General features: G+C 41.7%; 1 protein-coding gene and 1 pseudogene across 1 annotated transcript; both read left to right on the forward strand.

Annotated features, from left to right (window-relative positions):
* Positions 1 to 8,709: 8,709 nt before the first annotated feature.
* LOC122870676 (probable cyclin-dependent serine/threonine-protein kinase DDB_G0292550) lies at positions 8,710 to 12,216 on the forward strand (the record flags this gene model as incomplete). The annotated part of the gene is given in 7 exon segments (XM_044185039.1): positions 8,710 to 8,904; positions 9,268 to 9,852; positions 10,188 to 10,258; positions 10,345 to 10,698; positions 10,977 to 11,233; positions 11,322 to 11,501; positions 11,633 to 12,216. Coding segments are annotated over 7 exon segments (2,226 nt in total), but the record flags the coding sequence as incomplete, so codon positions are not given.
* Positions 12,217 to 14,727: 2,511 nt separating this feature from the next.
* LOC122870677 lies at positions 14,728 to 18,809 on the forward strand (annotated as a pseudogene).
* The last annotated feature ends 2,484 nt before the right edge of the window (positions 18,810 to 21,293 follow it).

Raw genomic sequence — 21,293 nt, forward strand, 5'->3', positions numbered from 1 at the left:
AGTTGTCAGTAAGAGGCAGTACCTGAAGGCATGGAGAAGCATTTAGAAAACAATTTCAACAAATGCAACAAACTGCATTAAAAAATGAAGGCTCAGAAAAGCAGGACAAGTTGTGAATAAATTGTGAACCAGGATTAAGCTGTTTCATAAAGCTAATTTAGAACTAATACGATCAGGTTAATTCAAGCTTGATTTTAAAAAGGTACCCTGTGAATTTTTTTTACCTCTAGTAACACTATGGGACAATTTTTTTATGAGTGGGTTTTGTTTGTACATGCAGAATGCAATACACAGCCTGTGTATGTGTAATGTCCTCTTTTCAGTCTTGCACGGGTAATTTAACTGTTAGTAATTTGTACTTGCATTTTGACATTCTAAAATTTAAAAAAATGGACATCATTAACAGATTCATGAATAACAGGATGGTGAATATAAACAATAATTGGGTTAAAAGCTGAGCCTCATACAACCACTGACTGTACAAAGTTAACCAGCCATTTACCAACTTGATGACTTGGATTATAGCACTAATACAAAGTGTGTCATACACTCAGTTGCCAGTTTATTAGGTACACTAATGCAGCCTAATACAACAGTCCTGCAATAACCTCTCCCTTCATGAAGGTTATAATACCCAGTTATTGTTGAAACTGCTTTAGAGAGGTGTTGATTCAACTTTATTATCATTTTGAAGGCTGCAGTTTGTGGTGCTGTTCAACTGTATTGTGTTATACAGGAGGTTTTCTGTTATTTAGCCTAAACTGATATACAGTACTAAGAAATAGTAAGTGAACCCCTTAGATTTCCCTGCATTTTTGCTTAATTTATTCATAAAATGTGGTCTGATATTCTTCAGTCACAATAATGGACAATGATAAATATTATTTGAATGGACAACTTCCTTATAAAAGGTTGCAGCTTGTCTGGATCTTGCTCCCAAAGAGTAACACAGGATGACCAAGTTATCGACTTTGGTCGATTAAAGCATTGTCAAATTATCATGAAAAAATGTTGCTTTATGAGGAAAAAGATATGATTGCCATCGTTTTTCAGTGCAATACATAGTTCGATAACACATACAGAAGAATAAAAGCATTTACTTTGATAGATGAGCCATGTGTTAGCCTACTTTGCAAAACCTTGTTGATAAAATAACAATACTAAAACGATAAATTAAACAATAATGTTATATTTTTCATTTACTCAGGCGAAATCGAAGTGTAGTATTGAAGGTCCACCTTCACCAAAGGCATGCGCGCTCCCGCGGCCAGGGCACACTTCCTATCGTGGGTAATTACCTGGCGTGACACCTGTCAACGAGCGATTCTGCTCCTCTGCTCTTTTAAAATCACACAGAGCTGCTTTTTTATAATAACCTCTTGAATTTATAACTTAAAGCTTTGTATGTGTTTCTGCGGGGAGGCCCTTCTTCTGCAACGATGAAGTTAAAAGGATCGCCTTATTCCAAATATGTGGAATAAGTAAGTCAATTAAAAAACACAATCACAAACAGCAGTGATACTGTTTCTAATAAATATAGTGGATGGGCAGATCTTGATATTTCATCGGGGAGGGGGCGGTCACTCCAGGAGAACAGGAGGGAGTGAGGCAGAGAAATCAATCAATCCATGATCATTTATATCATATATATATATATATATATATATATATATATATATATATATCAATTCATATAATTTATAATAGGTTATCAGTGGGTTTTCTCATAGATTCGCTTGCTGCACTGGGAAAAAATAGACCAGTCCACTCCCTCACCCCACCCTCCAAGAGGAAGCCAAGACAAAGAAAATGTACATTTCCAATGTGGCTTATCAACTAACAACTTGATTAATTAATATAAACTATAAAATAAGTGCAACCGGCTTTAATAAAAGCTTAGGGAGATTACTGAAAACTCAGACTCCCAAATAGCATTGCGGTAAGAAACATCCAATCACAGGCTAATGTTATGTCACGTGCACCGCTGATGCCCCGAAGGTAAAGATTATAGGCTACACTATGAGAAAATACATTCAGCTGTAAATAACATTTTCCCACTCAAACAAAATTTACACAGCAAGCAGACATAATACATATTCAGAGGCAGGATGAAATATAGACGTCTGGGGGGATATCACAGCCAAGAAATAAGGCAAATACAACATTGTGTGTGTTTGTGTGTGTATACATAAAAAAAGTGACCGGGAGCTTTTAATTAGGCTACCTCTGCAGATATGTGATGCTTGTTTTCTGATCTACTCCTGTTTGCCCTGTTAAAATTTTATTAGGCTACTGCATGGGTCCAGTGTGTATGATTTAAGGTGATCTATTGGCATACTATGGCAGAAATGGACTAGTATTCATAAATATGTTTTCATTAGTGTATAATCACCTGAAAATAAGAATTGTGCTTTAGTTACCTTAGAATGAGTCTTTTATATCTACAGAGGGAACGAGTCCGCCATGTTGCACCGCCATGTTTTATACAGTAGCCCAGAATGGACAAACCAAACACTGGCTTTAGAGAGGCCCTTTCGCGTTTGGCATTTTTCGCAAGTTTCGCAGCCACCATAGACTCTCCTACACGCTTGGAAGAAAGGCTTTCAAACGTTGTGATAGAGTCTATTTTTACAGTCAGTGATTTTAACCCAAACCATGGTCTTATTCTAAACCTAACCAAGTAGGGGTTTTATTGCCTAAACCTAATCAACTGAAAATAATAATAATTAAAGGAAAAATAACTAAAAATAATAAATCAACATTGACTTTTGGTTTCACACTGGACATAAATCCCATTCTCCTAGGTGAAAGTCCTGAGTTGGACCCATTCATCCACCACAACCTACTCCCAATATGGACTTTGTTGCTCTTTATACTATATACTATATATATACATACTAAGTATATACATACTAAGTATATACATATATATACCCACCGTATATACAGTGTGTGTGTGTGAAAAATAGAAAGATTAAAGTGAAAAATAAAACAAAACACACAGAAGGCTCCAATATCGATAAAACATGTAATCTAGAAACTATTTGTGTACTGCAAAGCCTTATCACATTTCTGACCATACACATGCCCATATCAGACTCCACTCACGGTATTAATCCATCCAATAACCATACATTGCTTTCACATTGCTTTGTTTGTTTGTTTTTCTTTGTATGTGAGTTTTGTATTACACTAATCCCTAATTATGCTTTTATCAATGTTTCCAGACCAGTCAGAAAAAAGCAGCAGAAGAAGCAAAAAACAACAACCTCTTAGCCCTACTACATGAGAGAAAAATAAGGAAGACACAGTCTCCACTCTGCCCAACAGAGCAGCAGTTGAGGCTGAAAATAAGCTGAACATAAAGTTGCAGCAAAATCTGCTGCAGACATTGAACTCCATATCGTTAAGTGCAGTGGTGAGGACAGATTTTTCCCTCATTCTCCCTGACCTCTGATAATGCCATTTAAACAAAAATGGAATTTGTCATGGTTAATTTCTGACAGACTGATAATCGCAAATTTCTTAAGCACATACAATTCTGCTTCTTTCTGCCACCACTTCCTTTATTTTTGTAATTTAGTCACACATTCTCTATGTTCTAATGCTTAGTCCTTGCCCTCTAATGTCTAATTGTCCTCTAGTTTCACAGCTAATGATCAATGATCTATTTTGTACAAACTTTACCCCATAACATGATTTCATAGGCTTGACTACTTTCCTATACCGCGCAGTGCACTGAAATGTACAGATGGGTGAAGAATTAAAGGAAAAAGCAACACGAAGTGGCTTAGTATGGACTCAGGCTACCACGAGCCACCAGAACAGCTTCAGTGCTCCTTGCCAAGTCTGTGGAACTCTGCTGGAGGGATGATGATATTCTCTCATTTATAAACAACCTTTATTTAATCAGGTAATCTCATTGAGATCAAGAGAGACCTGAGTACAGCAGATAGAAAGAAAAACAAACATAAGGACATATAGCATCAGAGACAGTCACATACTGAAGTAAAGCTATCCATCCATTGAGAAATTCTGTAAATCAGACTTGAGGCAGAGCAGCCAGAGGACATCGGAGGAAAAAACAGAAAATAATTTAATCCTAAAATGATTTGATGTTGCAAATGCAGCTGCTGTGATGCAAGAAACATTTCAGACTCGATCTGATAAAGCATCATCCAGTTTCACCAAAATCAGTGAATAGTTATAACGTATTTTTGTACAGTGATCCTTCTTGCCACAAACGGACTACACACATGAGCAAAGCAGCAGATGTTCAAGCAAGTGACATCCTGACTGAAGACCTGCCTTGATGAGAGCACTGACAGATTACATTTACATGTCACCACGCACTTTTGGGGCCAACATGAAAATGTAAAGACTGATCATTGCATATTGCCCACTATACAGCCGTTTACAACTTTGAAAATTTAAAAATCTTTTTCATTAGTTGTAGAACACCCATACAAGTATAGGAAAATTAAAATTGGATTATTGCATTTTCACTCAAACAAGTGTAAAATGATATTGTGGAATTACATTTTCAAGTTTACATCATTTGAATATAGTCCCATACAGTCCAGCCCTGTATGTGAATATATTTTATGTAGACCTACTGTAAGGTCATATTTCAAATTTGCTGCATCTCTTCTGTGGTTATATTTGAGTCACATGATTGCTTTATGTCTTGATTTTGAAAACCTGCAATACAATGACCTTCAAGTGAGGGAGGAGCAAACCCACATTATATAAAAATCTTTTGAGCTGCATCATTGCATCTTCAGCTTTTTTTCCCCCCGTCCAGCAGAATTGATATATAGTTTTAAAAGTACAAGACAAAACTAATCTGCTATGATTTAATTCGCAAGTCAAAAGGATCAACAATGGTTGACAGGTGATCTCTAGGAGGTGCAATGCAAGGTCGTAATGTACGACATTTCGAACCCACAGATGCAGAACACACTAGAAGTCTTTTGGCAACCAATTCACTATTTGAATGTAAGCAGGATTAGTGGGAAGGGGTGTAGTTCTTCGGAGAAAAGCCTTTGGCATCGCACTCGTTAACTCAGGGAAAGTAGCGATGGTTCCGGAGTCGAGACTGAAGCAGCGGTCACCCATCTGACTCGGGTTAGATGCCGAGTGGATCTGAACAGGCAGACTGGTCCGTGAGGTGAGGAGCAGGTGGTGCAGTGTAGACCTGGGCTGGCCGCGAGGTGGAGGTGGCAGTGAGGTGTTGAGACTGACCGTCAGTGGAACCAAGAGCATGGAGCAGGTCAGATCCAAAGTGTCTGGCTTCGTGGTGGAGTTGTTGGAGACAGGCAAGGTGGAGGCTGGAGAGGCAGGTAGACAGGCTGACAGGAATCCAGACAGAGACAGAAAACTGATCACCGGCACAGGATAATCCTGAGGCAGAGCAAAACAGGATCAACAAACGAGGTAGCAAAACACACTAGCGAATAGTACTTAACTTGTGACTTTTAGGAGCTTTGGCATAGTGGTCATGTACAAGGACAATCTGGCATTGATGTTGTGGGAGAGCCTGGTATTTGAGCTGTGGAGACTGATGGTAGATTGGAGACAGGTGTGCCGGTGATCAGCAATAGGCGGGAACCTATGGAGCCAGACCAGAAGGCATACATACACACACACACACACATCAAGAGACTAGTCGGGGACATACAAGACACACCACGGAAGGACAGTACAACACAGAACACAGGGCTGGGGAGGATAGGGTGGCTGACTACCACACACAGGGATAGACCATGTAGGCAAAGACGTAACTGAAACTAAAAGCTATGCATCCTGACAATAAAAACTTAAAAATAGAACAACAGGATTGTCACTGCATATTTATTATGCTGCTAGCTACAGTAGCTAGGAAGCTCACTGACTCATAATGGGTAAGTGTCAAATGACTTTAATAGACTTGAATAAATTCATAATTTTTATTCAGCTTATCCAGGTCCATGTTGCAATTATTTAATAATAATAATAATAAACTTAATAATTGATTTCATTATATCATTAAGAATTATTCTTATATACTGCTGGGAAGTACTAAAAAATGTGATAAAAAAAAAAAACCTTTAAAAATTCTGTATTTTCCACTGACATTGAGGTTGGAAACAAAATACAGGTAGACATTCACCATTTATTAAATATACTGATTTCAAACTGAATCATATTGATGTCATGGATTTGCACTTACTCAGAGGAATATGAGGACATTAAACTGATATGCTTTTCTTTTGCTGTACCCATATAAAGAGCATTGTAGTGTACTTTTTTCTAATGTAGAATATTCTTACAATATGTTTGAATATGCAATTCTGTAATCACATTTTGTTTTCGTTTTCTTGCATTTCTTCCTGCTCTATTACCACCTCACTAGAACTCTCTATTGTCCTAACCTGTCAACTTGTGGAACTTGTTTCAACTATTCCGATAGGTGGAATGCACCAGCAACATGTCTCACAGGACAAAAGAAGGGAGTATGCCATAGTACTGAGCCAAGACAATGACAGATCAGAAATCCTGTGTTTAGTGATTTGGTTTTGTTCATCACTAAGGTGTCACAGCATTTCTGAAAAATGTATCACATACACGTCACATCATTAGCCTTTGTTCTGTTCCGATATATAAAGGCCTTAATAGATGTAGACTGTCACATAAGTTGAAAGATTTACAATATCACATATGAGAACTGGACAAAATTAAAAGACATTGAAATAGTTTTAAACAAACGTCTAAAGCAGATAGAAGGGGGGAATTTATAATATACATCCTTTCATTTTGGGTAAGTACATTTTTAGTCTATATGTATGCTTTTGTACATTATACGTGTGTGTATACTTGTGTATCTGTTTAATAGTTGTGTGTTTAGTTATTTATTGTACCAATAAATTCTATTAATAACCTCTGTCCTAATTTTAGGAAACATTCATGCATTTCTATTTCATTATGAATTGTGTCATTATCACATATTTAAAGTGATAAGTGATTGTCACATAAAGTTAGTAACATTTAGTTAGTAACAGTTTCTTTTGCTGAAGAATTTAAAACACAGTTTAATTTTGTCCCCATCTTTTTCAACCTCTCTTTTCGCAGCATGTTGAAAATGCACTGTTTTCAATGCAAACAGACTAGCATCCTATTATTAAATTCAGATAAATAAATAAAAAAAGTATAACATTTTAGAAAAAATAAGCATGTGATAAAGTATTGGTTCTTATAAGATTCTCTATGAAAATCAGTTAACAAGCGGTTTCCTCACTCAGTACACCTGCCTGTTCAAGTACTCTGCTTGTTGAGGTAGTGCATGTAGACATGTATATTCCATCAGCTCTGACCTGGATAAGAGCTAATGGACAAATGGAGTGTAAAGAAAATAGAAACTTAATACATGAATATGGGAAGCAAACATATTTCTCAGTGAGATGTGAAGACACAGGTGGAATTTGTCAGGCAGGGATTTACTTTTAGCAATAAATTCTGACACCTGACATATTTGTTTTTTTGGTTTGCATTTGCTTTAGGAGACTGAAATTAGGTCTTAAGAGGGAAAGTGGCCTTTTCCCACAAAAAAAATACTCTTTTACTCTCCCCAAGTCATTGGGGAGAGTAAAAGAAATCTAATAATCTTCCAAAAGTTGTAAGGATTCTTTTGAAATAGAGTTGTTGCATGTAGGTTTTATAAGTCCATAGGACATACAATTTTTCTTAATTATCATCAACTTCAGTGTTTTTATTACAATTACTGTATTTTGCCAGAACACCACATTAAATAAGGTGTTGTAAATTATAATAACATAGATTAGTTTCAAAGGAGTGAAAGTTGCATTTTATCACAGTCATTTCACAGAATAAAATATACAGTATATGGTTCAGGATACAGATTATTATGGAGGGGGAAAAATACTGTTTTATAAGCGTTATTTGCATCACACCCTTTGCCTCTGGATGTTTTTTTGTACATTGAGTTATAAAGGCTACTAGTACTCCTGTAATGAATTGAATCTTTTGCAGATTGAATACTGTATACTCATAGGAATTAAGTTCAGGTAAAATTTTGATTGTTGTACATATTGTTTCATCTATTAAAGATTTTTTAATACATTATATTCTCTCAAGGATTTCAACATTAACAACATTGAGAAAGTAATGACTATAGTAGCCAGTAACTGTAGTGAGAAATGTTTACACATGCTGCTTCTGTGAGTAAGTCTCTGTATTGTTTGATTTTATAAATTCAAAGGCAAACAAGATGGGTGTTGGACGAAACATATCAATTTTCCTGATTCTGATAGGTAAGCTAAGTGATGTTAAACCGGATGAGTGACTTGAGTGACTTGATACAACCTGATATCGTACTGTTAAGCAAATGTAATGTACCCTTAGCACTACTGTAGAACAGTAATAAAAAGTTTTAAAACTCATTTAAAGTATAACATTGTGTATTGTAGCAGATGTATAATATTACAAAAGGGTATTCTTACTAGGCCATCAAATAGGAAGTGAAAAATCATTTAAAAAAATTAGATTTAAATGTTCCACTTCTTGTTCGATGACAATAGTTGCTATGGATTCGGCAACGAGACAAGCAGCTGCAAACGCAACTCCCATGTCCGGACTGATGACGACAACTACTAAGGCAACAACAACAACTGCGGCAACAACAACGAAAGCAGTAACAACTACGCCTGCTAAAACAACGACAACTGCTCCGGCAGGGACAACAACTACACGTGCTCCAACAACAACGACTGTAGCAACAACTACACCTGCTACAACAACAACAACTGGGGACACAACTACAACTGCGGCAACAATGACAACTGCTCCAACAACAACAACTACGGCAACAACTACTCTTGCTCAAACAACGACAACAGCAGTAACAACATCATCTGCTCCAACAACAACTACACCTGCTACAACAACAACGACTGGAGCAACAACTACCCCTTCTCCAACAACAACAACTGCTCAAACAACAACAAATGCGGCAAGAACTACAACTGCTCCAACAACAACGACTGCCGCAACTACAACGACAGCTCCAACAACAAAGACTGCAGCAACCACTACACCTGCTACGACAACAAAAACTACAGAAACAAGTACACCTGCTCCAACAACAACAAGTCTGGCAACAACAACGACAGCAGCAACAGCTACGTCTGCTCTGACAAAGACAACGATAGGAACAACAATTACACCTGCTACAACAACAGCAACGGCATCAACAACTACACCTGCTCCGACAACAACGAAAGCAGCAACAACTACACCTGCTCCAACAACAACAGCAGCAACAACAACTACTTCTGCTCTGACAACGACAGCAACAAAAACACCTGCTCCAACAACCACGACTGCGGCAACAACAACACCTGCTCCAACAACAACAGCAGCAACAACAACTACACCTGCTCCAACAACAACAAGTGCAGCAACAACTACACCTGCTCCGACAACAACGACAGCAGCAACTGCAGCAACAACAACAACTGCTCAAACAACAACAACAACAGCAGCAACAACAACTACTTCTGCTCTAACAACAACAACTACAGTAGCAACAACTGCACCTACTCCATCAACGACATCAACAACACCTGCTGGAACAACGACAACTGCAGCAACGACAACTATAGCCACAACGAAACCTGCTCCAACAACAACTACAGCAGCAACCACTACAACTGCTCCAACAACAACAAATACAGCAACAACTACTTCTGCTCTGACAACGACAACGACATCAACAACAACTACACCTGCTCCAACAACAATAACTGCATCAACAACGATACCTGGTCCGACAACAACAGCAGCAAACAACACCCTGCTCCGCAACAACAACAACTACACCTGCTCTCAACAACAACAACAGCAACAACAACACACCTGCTCTGCTAACAACTGAAGCAACAACTACACCTTCTCCAACAACAACAACAACAACAGCAACAACAACTACACCTGCTCCAACAACAACAACAACTGCAACAACAACACACACCTGCTCCAACAACAAGTATGTCAACAACGACAACTACAGCAACAACTACACCTCCTCCAACAACAACAACAACTACACCTGCTCCTACAACGACAGCAGCAACAACTACACCTGCTCTGACAACAACAACTACACCTGCTCCAACAACAACAACAGCAGCAACACCTGCTCCAACAACAACAACTGCTGCAACAACGACACCTGCTCCAACAACAACAACAACTGCAGCAACAACAACACACTGCTCCAACAACAACAACTGCATCAACAACAACAACACCTGCTCCAACAACAACTACAGCAACAACAACACACTGCTCCAACAACAACTGCACTGCGCTCAACAACAACAACAACAGCAGCAACAACTACACCTACTCCGACAACAACAGCAGCAACAACTACACCTGCTCCGACAACAACAACAGCAACAACAACAACAACACCTGCTCCAACAACAACAACACAACAACAACAACAACAACAGCAACAACAAACAACTACACCTGCTCCAACAACGACAGCAGCAACAACTACACCTGCTCCGACAACGACAACTGCGGCAGCAACAACTACACCTGCTCCGACAACGACGTCAACAACAACACCTGCACCAACAACAACGAGAGCAACAACAACAACACCTGCTCCAACAACGACAACAGCAACAACAACACACCTGCTCCAACAACAACACCTACTCAACAACAACACCTGCTCCAACAACAACACCTGCTCAACAACAACTGCTCCTGCTCCAACAACAACAGCAACTACAGCAACAACAACACCTGCTCCAACAACAACACAGCAACAACAACACCTGCTCCAACAACAACACAGCAGCAACAACAACACCTGCTCCGACAACGACAACTGGATCAACGACAACACCTGCTCCAATAACAACAACAACCAACTGCTCAACAACGACACAACAACGCTCTGCTCACAACGACAACTGCAGCAACAACAACACCACCTGCTCCAACAACGACAACTGCTGCAACAACAACACCTGCCTGCTCAACAACAACGACTGCTGCAGCAACAACTACACCTGCTCCAACAACGACAACAACAGCAGCAACAACAACACCTGCTCCAACAACAACAGCAGCAACAACAACAACACCTGCTCCAACAACAACAACAGCAACAACAACTACACCTGCTCCAACAACGACAACTGCATCAACAACAACACCTGCTCAACAACAACAACAGCAGCAACAACTACACCTGCTGCACACACAACAACAGACAACACACCTGCTCCGACAACAACAACAACACAACAACACCAACAACTCCAACAACAACTACACCTGCTCCAACAACAACAGCAACAACAACTACACCTGCGCCGACAACAACAGCAGAAACAACAACTACACCTGCTCCAACATCAACGACAGCAGCAACAACTACACCTGCTCCGACAACAACAACAACAGCAGCAACAACTACACCTGCTCCGACAACGACAACTGCATCAACAACAACACCTGCTCCGACAACAACAGCAGCAACAACAACACCTGCTCCAAACGACAACTGCTCAACAACTACACTGCTCCGACACCTGCTCCACAACAACACCTGCAAACAACAACAACAACACCTACTCCAACAACAACAGCTAGTGCAACTACACCTGCTCCAACAACAACAGCAACAACAACACTACACCTGCTCCAACAACAACAACAAACAACAACTACCAACAACAACAACAACAACAACACCTGCTCCAACAACAACAACTGCAACAACAACAACACCTGCTCCAACAACACACAGCAACAACAACAACAACACCACTGCTCCAACAACAACAATTACAGCAACAACAACACCTGCTCCAACAACAACAACAGCAAACAACAACTACACCTGCTCCAACAACAACAACACAACAACAACAACAACAACTGCTCCAACAACAACAACAACAACAACAACAACAACAACAACAACAACAAACTCAACAACAACTACACCTGCTCCAACAACAACAGCAACAACAACTACACCTGCTCCAACAACGACAACCGCTGCAACAACAACACCTAATCCAACAACGACTGCGCAACAACTACACCTGCTCCAACAACTACACCTGCTGGCAACAACAACACCTGCTCCAACAACAACAACAACAGCAACAACAACTACACCTGCTCCAACAACTAACAACTGCAACAACAACAACAACAACAACACCTGCTCCAACAACAACAACAGCAACAACAACAACTACACCTGCTCCAACAACAACAAACACGCATCAACAACAACACCTGCTCCAACAACAACACCTGCTCCAATAACAACAACTACACCTTCTCCGACATCAACAGCATCAACAACTACACCTGCTCCGACAACAACAACAACAGCAACAACTACACCTGCTCCAACAACAACAAATGCAAAACGACAACTACCCGACAACACAACAACACCTGCACCAACTCTCGACAACAACAACAACAACAACAACACCTGCTGCAACAACAACAACACCAGCTCCAAACAACAACACCTGCTCCAACAACAACAACAACAGCAACAACAACACCTGCTCCAACAACGACAGCAACAACAACAACACCTGCTCCAACAACAACGACAACTGCAACAACTAACACCTGCTCCTGCTCCAACAACAACAACTGCAGCAACAACAACACCTGCTCAACAACAACGACTGCTGCAACAACAACTACACCTTCTTCGACAACAACAACAGCAGAAACAACAGCACCTGCTCCAACATCAACGAGAGCATCAACAACTACACCTGCTCCGACAACAACAGCAGCAACAACACCACCTGCTCCAACATCAACGAGAGCAACAACAACTACACCTGCTCCGACAACAACATCAGCAGCAACAACTACACCTACTCAACAACAACAACAGCAGCAACAACAACAACACCACCTGCTCCAACATCAACGAGAGCAACAACAACTACACCTGCTCCGTCAACGACAACTGGATCAACAACAACACCTGCTCCAATAACAACAACTACACCTACTCCGTGGCAACAACTACACCTGCTCCAACAACAACAACGCGTCAACAACAACAACTGCACCTGCTCCAAACAACAACAGCAGCAACAACAACACCTGCTCCAACAACAACGAGAGCAACAACAACTACACCTGCTCCAACAACGACAACAGCAGCAACAACAACTACCTGCTCCAACAACAACAACAACAGCAACAACAACTACACCTGCTCCAACAACAACAGCAACAACAACAACACCAACAGCAATCAACAACACCTGCCTGACCAACAACAACAACAACAACACACCTGCTCAACAACGACACCTGCTCAACAACAACACCTGCAACAACAACAGCAACAACAACAACACCTGCTCAACAACAACAGCAGCAACAAACAACAACACCTGCTCCAACAACAACAACACTGCAGCAACAACAACACCTGCTCCAACAACAACAACAGCAACAACAACTACACCTGCTCCAAACAACAACAGCAACAACAACACCTGCTCACACAACAACAGCAACAACAACAACACCTGCTCTCAACAACAACAACACACAACAACTCACCTGCTCAACAAATCAACAACAGCAGCAACAACAACTACACCTGCTCCAACATCAACGAGAGCAACAACAACTACACCTGCTCCAACAACAACAGAACAGCAACAACAACACAACTACACCTGCAACAACAACAACAACAACAACTGCTCCAACAACAACAACAACTCCAACAACTAACAACTAAACAGCAACAACAACAACACCTGCTCCAACAACAACAACAGCAACAACAACACCAACAACAACAACAACAACAACAACAACAACTACACCTGCTCCAACAACAACAACAGCAGCAACAACTACACACCTGCTCCAACAACAACAACTGCAGCAACAACTACACCTGCTCCAACAACAACGACAACAGCAACAACAACTACACCTGCTCCAACAACAACACAACAACAACAACAAACAACAACACCTGCTCCGAACAACAACACAACAACAACAACAACAACTACACCTGCTCCGACAACAACAGCAGCAACAACAACTACACCTGCTCCAACAACAACAACAACAACAACTACACCTGCTCCGACAACGACAACTGCCTCAACAACAACACCTGCTCCAACAACAACAACTACACCTGCTCCGACAAAGACAACTGCATCAACAACAACACCTGCTCCAACATCAACGAGAGCAACAACAACTACACCTGCTCCGACAACGACAACACAGCAACAACAACTACACCTGCTCCAAACAACACACAACAACAACAACAACACCTGCAACAACAACAACACCTGCTCCAACAACAACACCAGCAACAACAACAACACCTGCTCCAACAACAACAACTGCAACAACAACTACACCTGCTCCTGCAACAACAACAACAGCAGCAACAACAACACCTGCTCCAACAACAACAACTAACACCTGCTCAACAACAACACTACACCTGCTCCAACAACAACAACAGCAACAACAACTACACTGCTGCTCCAACAACACAACAACAACAACAACAACACCTGCTCAACAACAACAACACCAGCTCAACAACTACACCTGCAACAACAACAACAACAACAGCAACAACAAACACAACTGCACCTGCAACAACAACAACAACAACAACAACAACTGCTCCTGCACCGACAACAACAACAGCAACAACAACAACACCTGCTCCAACAACAACAACTGCTCCAGCAACAACAACAACACAACTACACCTGCTCCAACAACAACAACAGCAACAACAACTACACCTGCTCCAACAACAACAACAACAACACTGCCTGCTCAACAACAACAACAGCAACAACAACACCTGCTCCAACAACAACAACTGCAGCAACAACAACAACTACACCTGCTCCAACAACAACAACTGCCTAACAACTACACCTGCTCCGACAACAACAACAGCAGCAACAACTACACCTTCTTCGACAACAACAACAGCAGCAACAACACCACCTGCTCCAACAACAACGAGAGCAGCAACAACAACAACACCTGCCTCCAACACACAACAGCAACAACAACTACACCTGCTCAACAACAACGACAGCAGCAACAACAACAACAACACCTGCTCCAACAACAACAACAGCAACAACAACACCTGCTCTCACAACAACAACTGCAACAAACAACAACCAACAACACAACTGCAGCAACAACAACAACTGCTCCAACAACAACAACAACAACAACAACAACAACTACACCTGCTCCAACAACGACAACTGCAGCAACAACAACAACACCTGCTCCAAACAAAAACAACAACAACACAGCAACAACAACACCTGCTCCGACAACAACGTCAACAACAACACCTGCACCAACAACAACGAGAGCAACAACAACAACACCTGCTCCAACAACGACAACCGAGTCAACGACAACACTTGCTCCAACAACAACAAAATCAGCAACAACTACTCCTGCTCCGACAACGACAGCAGCAACAACAACACCTGCTCCAACAACGAGAGCAACAACAACTACACACCTGCTCCAACAACAACAACAACAACAACAACAACACCTGCTCCAACAACAACAACAACTGCAGCAACAACAACACCTGCTCCAAACAACAACAGCAGCAACAACACCACCTGCTCCAACATCAACGAGAGCAACAACAACAGCACCTGCTCCAACAACAACAGCAGCACCAACAACAACACCAACTGCAACAACACACCAACAACAACAACTAAACAACAACACCTGCTCCAACAACAACAGCAACAGCAACAACAACACCTGCTCCGACAACAACAACAACAACCACAACAACAACACACCTGCTCAACAACAACAACAGCTGCAACAACAACTACACTGCTCCAACAACACAACAACAGCAACAACAACTACACCTGCTCCGACAACAACAGCAGCAACAACAACTACACCTGCTCCAACATCAACGAGAGCAACAACAACTACACCTGCTCCAACAACAACAACAGCTGCAGCAACAACAACACCTGCTCCTCCGACAACAACAGACAGCAACAACAACTACACCTGCTCACACAACACAAGCAGCAACAACAACACACCTGCTCCAACAACAACTACACCTGCTCAACAACAACTACACCTGCTCCAACAACAACAACACAACAACAACAACACCTGCTCCAACAACAACAGCACAACAACAACACCTGCTCCGACAACAACAGCAGCAACAACTACACCTGCTCCGACAACAACAACAGCAGCAACAACAACTACACCTGCTCCGACAACAACAACAACAGCAACAACAACACAACTGCTCCAACAACAACAACACAGCAGCAACAACTACACACTGCTCCAACAACAACAACAGCAGCAACAACAACACCTGCTCCAACAACAACAACAGCAACAACAACAACAACACACCTGCTCCAACAACAACAGCATCAACAACAACAACACCTGCTCCAACAACAACAACAACAACTAACAAACAACAACTGCAGCAACAACAACAACACCTGCTCCACAACAACAACAAACAACAACACCTGCTCCGACAACAACAACAACAACAACAACACTGCTGCTCCAACAACAACAACAACAACAACAACTACACCTGCAACAACAACAACAGCAACAACAACAACACCTGCTCCAACACACAACAACTGCAGCAACAACAACAACAACACTGCACCAACAACAACAACTGCAGCAACAACAACACCTGCTCCAACAACAACAACACAGCAACAACAACTACACCTGCTCCAACAACAACAACAGCAGCAACAACTACACCTGCTCCAACAACAACAACAACACCTGCTCCAACAACAACAACAGCAACAACAACTACACCTGCTCCGACAACGACAGCAGCAACAACTACACCTGCTCCGACAACGACAACTGCATCAACAACAACACCTGCTCCAACAACAACAACTACACCTGCTCCGACAACAACAGCAGCAACAACAACACCTGCTCCGACAACAACAGCAACAACACCTGCTCCAACAACAACAACTGACAGCAACAACAACTACACCTGCTCCAACAACAACACACAAACACAACCTGCTCCAACAACAACTCACCTGCACCAACAACACACGACAACAACAACAACTAACACCTGCTCCAACAACAACAACAGCAACAACAACAACACCTGCTCCAACAACAACGACAGCAGCAACAACTACCTGCTCCGACAACAACAACTGCACAACAACACACACCTGCACCTGCAACAACAACAGCACAACAACAACAACTACACCTGCTCTGACAACGACAACTGCGTCAACAACTACACCTGCTCCAACAACATCAGCAAAAACTACACCTGCTCCGTCAACGACAACTGCGTCAACAACAACACCTGCTCCAACAACAACAACAACAACACCTCAACAACACAACGACAACTGCTCAACAACAACACCTGCAAACAACTACACCTGCTCAGACAACAACAGCAGCAACAACTACACCTGCTCCGACAACAACAGCAGCAACAACAACACCTGCTCCAACAACAACAGCAACAACAACAACTACACCTGCTCCAACAACAACAACAGCAACAACAACAACACCTGCTCAACAACAACAACAACAGCAACAACAACAACTACACCTGCTCCAACAACAACAACAGCAACAACAACAACACCTGCTCCAACAACAACTACAACAACAACACACCTGCTCCAACAACAACCTGCTCCGACAACAACAACAGCAGCAACAACAACACCTGCACCTGCTCCAACAACAACGAGAGCAACAACAACTACACCTGCTCCAACAACGACAACTGCCTCAACAACAACACCTGCTCCAACAACAACAACAACAACAACACCTGCAAACAACTACACCTGCTCCAACAACTACAACTACAACTGCACACAACAACAACAACAACTGCTCCAACAACTACACCTGCTCCAACAACTACACCTGCTCACAACAACAGCAAACAACTACACCTGCTCCAACAACAACAACAACAACACACCTGCTCAAACAACGACAACAGCAACAACAACCTGCTCCGACAACGAACACTGCAACAACTACACCTGCTCCAACAACAACAACAACAACAACACCTGCTCGACAACACACAGCAGCAACAACAACACACCTGCTCCAACAACGACAACAGCAGCAACAACAACACCTGCTCCAACAACAACAAACTGCAACAAACAACAACTACCTGCTCCAACAACAACGACATCAGCAACAACTACACCTGCTCCAACAACAACAGCAGCAACAACAACTACACAACTGCTCCAACAACAACACACAGCAGCAACAACAACACCTGCTCCAACAACAACACACCTGCTCCAACAACAACAATCAAACAACAACACCTGCTCCAACAACAACATGACCTGCAACAACAACAGCAACCAACTACACAACTGCTCAGCAACAACAACAACAACTCCAACAACAACTAGTGCTCCTGCAACAACAACAGCAGCAACAACTACACCTGCTCCGACAACAACAGCAGCAACAACAACTACACCTGCTCCAACATCAACGAGAGCAACAACAACTACACCTGCTCCGACAACGACAACTGCGTCAACAACAACAACACCTGCAACAACAACAACAACAACAACAACAACAACAACTACACCTGCTCCAACAACAACAACCTGCTCAACAACAACAACACCTGCTCCAACAACACAACAACACCAACTCCAACAACACACCTGCAACAGCAACAACAACACTACACCTGACAACAACAACAGCAGCAACAACTACACCTGCTCCAACAACAACGACAGCAGCAACAACAACACCTGCTCCAAAAACAACACAACTGCAACAACAACTGCTCCAACAACACACTGCTGCAACAACAACACCTGCTCTGCTCAAACAACAACTGCAACAACAACAACTACACCTGCTCAACAACAACAACAGCAGCAACAACTACACCTGCTCCGACAACAACAGCAGCAACAACAACACCTGCTCCGACAACGACAACTGCCTCAACAACAACACCTGCTCCAACAACGACAACAACAACAACTACACCTGCTCCGACAACGACAACTGCATCAACAACAACACCTGCTCCAACAACAACAACTTCAGCAACAACTACACCTGCTCCGACAACGACAACTGCATCAACAACAACACCTGCTCCAACAACAGCAACTACACCTGCTCCAACAACAACAGCATCAACAACTACACAACAACAACAACAACGACAACAGCAACAACAACACACCTGCTCCAACAACAACAACAGCAGCAACACCTGCTCCAACAACAACAACTGCACCTCAAACAACTACACCTGCTCAGACAACAACACAACAGCACAACAACAACACAAACAACAACACCTGCTCCAACAACAACAACTGCTGCAACAACAACAACACCTGCTCCAACAACAACAGCAAACAACAACACCTGCTGCTCCAACAACAACAACAACTACAACAACAACAACAACAACAGCAACAACAACACCTGCACCTGCTCCAACATCAACGAGAGCAACAACAACTACACCTGCTCCGACAACGACAACTGCGTCAACAACAACACCTGCTCCGACAACAACAACAGCAGCAACAACTACACCTGCTCCGACAACGACAACAGCAGCAACAACAACACCTGCTCCGACAACAACAACTGCAACAACAACTACACCTGCTCCGACAACGACAACTGCCTCAACAACAACACCTGCTACAACAACTACACCTGATCCGACAACGACAGCAGCAACAACTACACCTGCTCCGACAACAACAACTGCAGCAACAACTACACCTGCTCCGACAACAACAACAGCAACAACAACTACACCTGCTCCAACAACAACAACAGCAAACAACACACCTGCTCTGACAACACAGCAGCAACAACAACAACACCTGCTCCAATAACAACAGCTCAACAAACAACTACACCTACTCCGACAACAACAGCAGCAACAACAACACCACCTGCTCCAACATCAACGAGAGCAACAACAACTACACCTGCTCCGACAACAACAACAGCAGCAACAACAACACCTGCTCCAACAACAACGAGAGCAACAACAACTACACCTGCTCCAACAACAACAACAGCAACAACAACAACTCCAACAACACCTGCTCCAACAACAACTGCAACTACACCTGACAGCAACAACAACTACACCTGCTCCAACAACAACAACATCAGCAACAACTACACCTGCTCCGACAACGACAACAGCAACAACAACAACACCTGCTCCAACAACAACAACAGCAGCAACAACTACACCTGCTCCACAACAAACAAACAACAACACCTGCTCCAACAACAACTACACCTGCTCCGACAACGACAACTGCCTCAACAACAACAACACCACTTTCACTGACAAACTACTGTGCTAAATGTTTACAGAATGTTGAAAATTTCAGAAATCATGAAAACACTCAGCAAATGTGCTTCAATATTGGAACATATTTCTTAAATTACTAAGGTCCTATTCATTGCAAATCTTATTGAGGAACATGCTTATACATTTTTATGAATATGTTCTACAGTCATATGATAACACGTATTTCTAAAATCGTTCTGATTTGAATTTCATGAATGTCTGTACTTCAATTGGTAGTAATGACTTGTCAATCATGACCAATCATACATGTTCATATACTTGTAGATTATGTGACATTCGATTCTAGACAGTTCGGTATATATTCAACAATGATTGTTTGATGCAATCTTCATAAATACTTATGATAGTAGTGATCACCATGTACAAGTTCTTCACTAAGTTAACAGTTTTTGCTTGTGCACTATATATCTAGAATCTAACAGTAATATCTAGTCCAATCAGATCTAACAACTGAATGTTTCATCAATGTAGACTTGAAATACTTGCAATCAACTGTCTGTTATTAATAACTATGACTTGCTAAGCTAAGCAAAGAAGTTAACTTAGTATTCATCAAAAATTAAAGATGTTTGTCTGTACATTTATAATTATGTTGCACATGTGAAAGTCATACATCAGTTTCAGTGTTCAGTTCAGCATAATGTTACATGAGTAATTGTACGTCAGAACTTAACAATTGACTAAGTGACTACAATCTCACTCAATTCTAATTTTATACCAAATGTCAGCA

The sequence above is a fragment of the Siniperca chuatsi genome, linkage group LG22, assembly GCF_020085105.1.
Source record: "Siniperca chuatsi isolate FFG_IHB_CAS linkage group LG22, ASM2008510v1, whole genome shotgun sequence".
In the NCBI taxonomy this organism is placed as follows: domain Eukaryota; kingdom Metazoa; phylum Chordata; class Actinopteri; order Centrarchiformes; family Sinipercidae; genus Siniperca; species Siniperca chuatsi.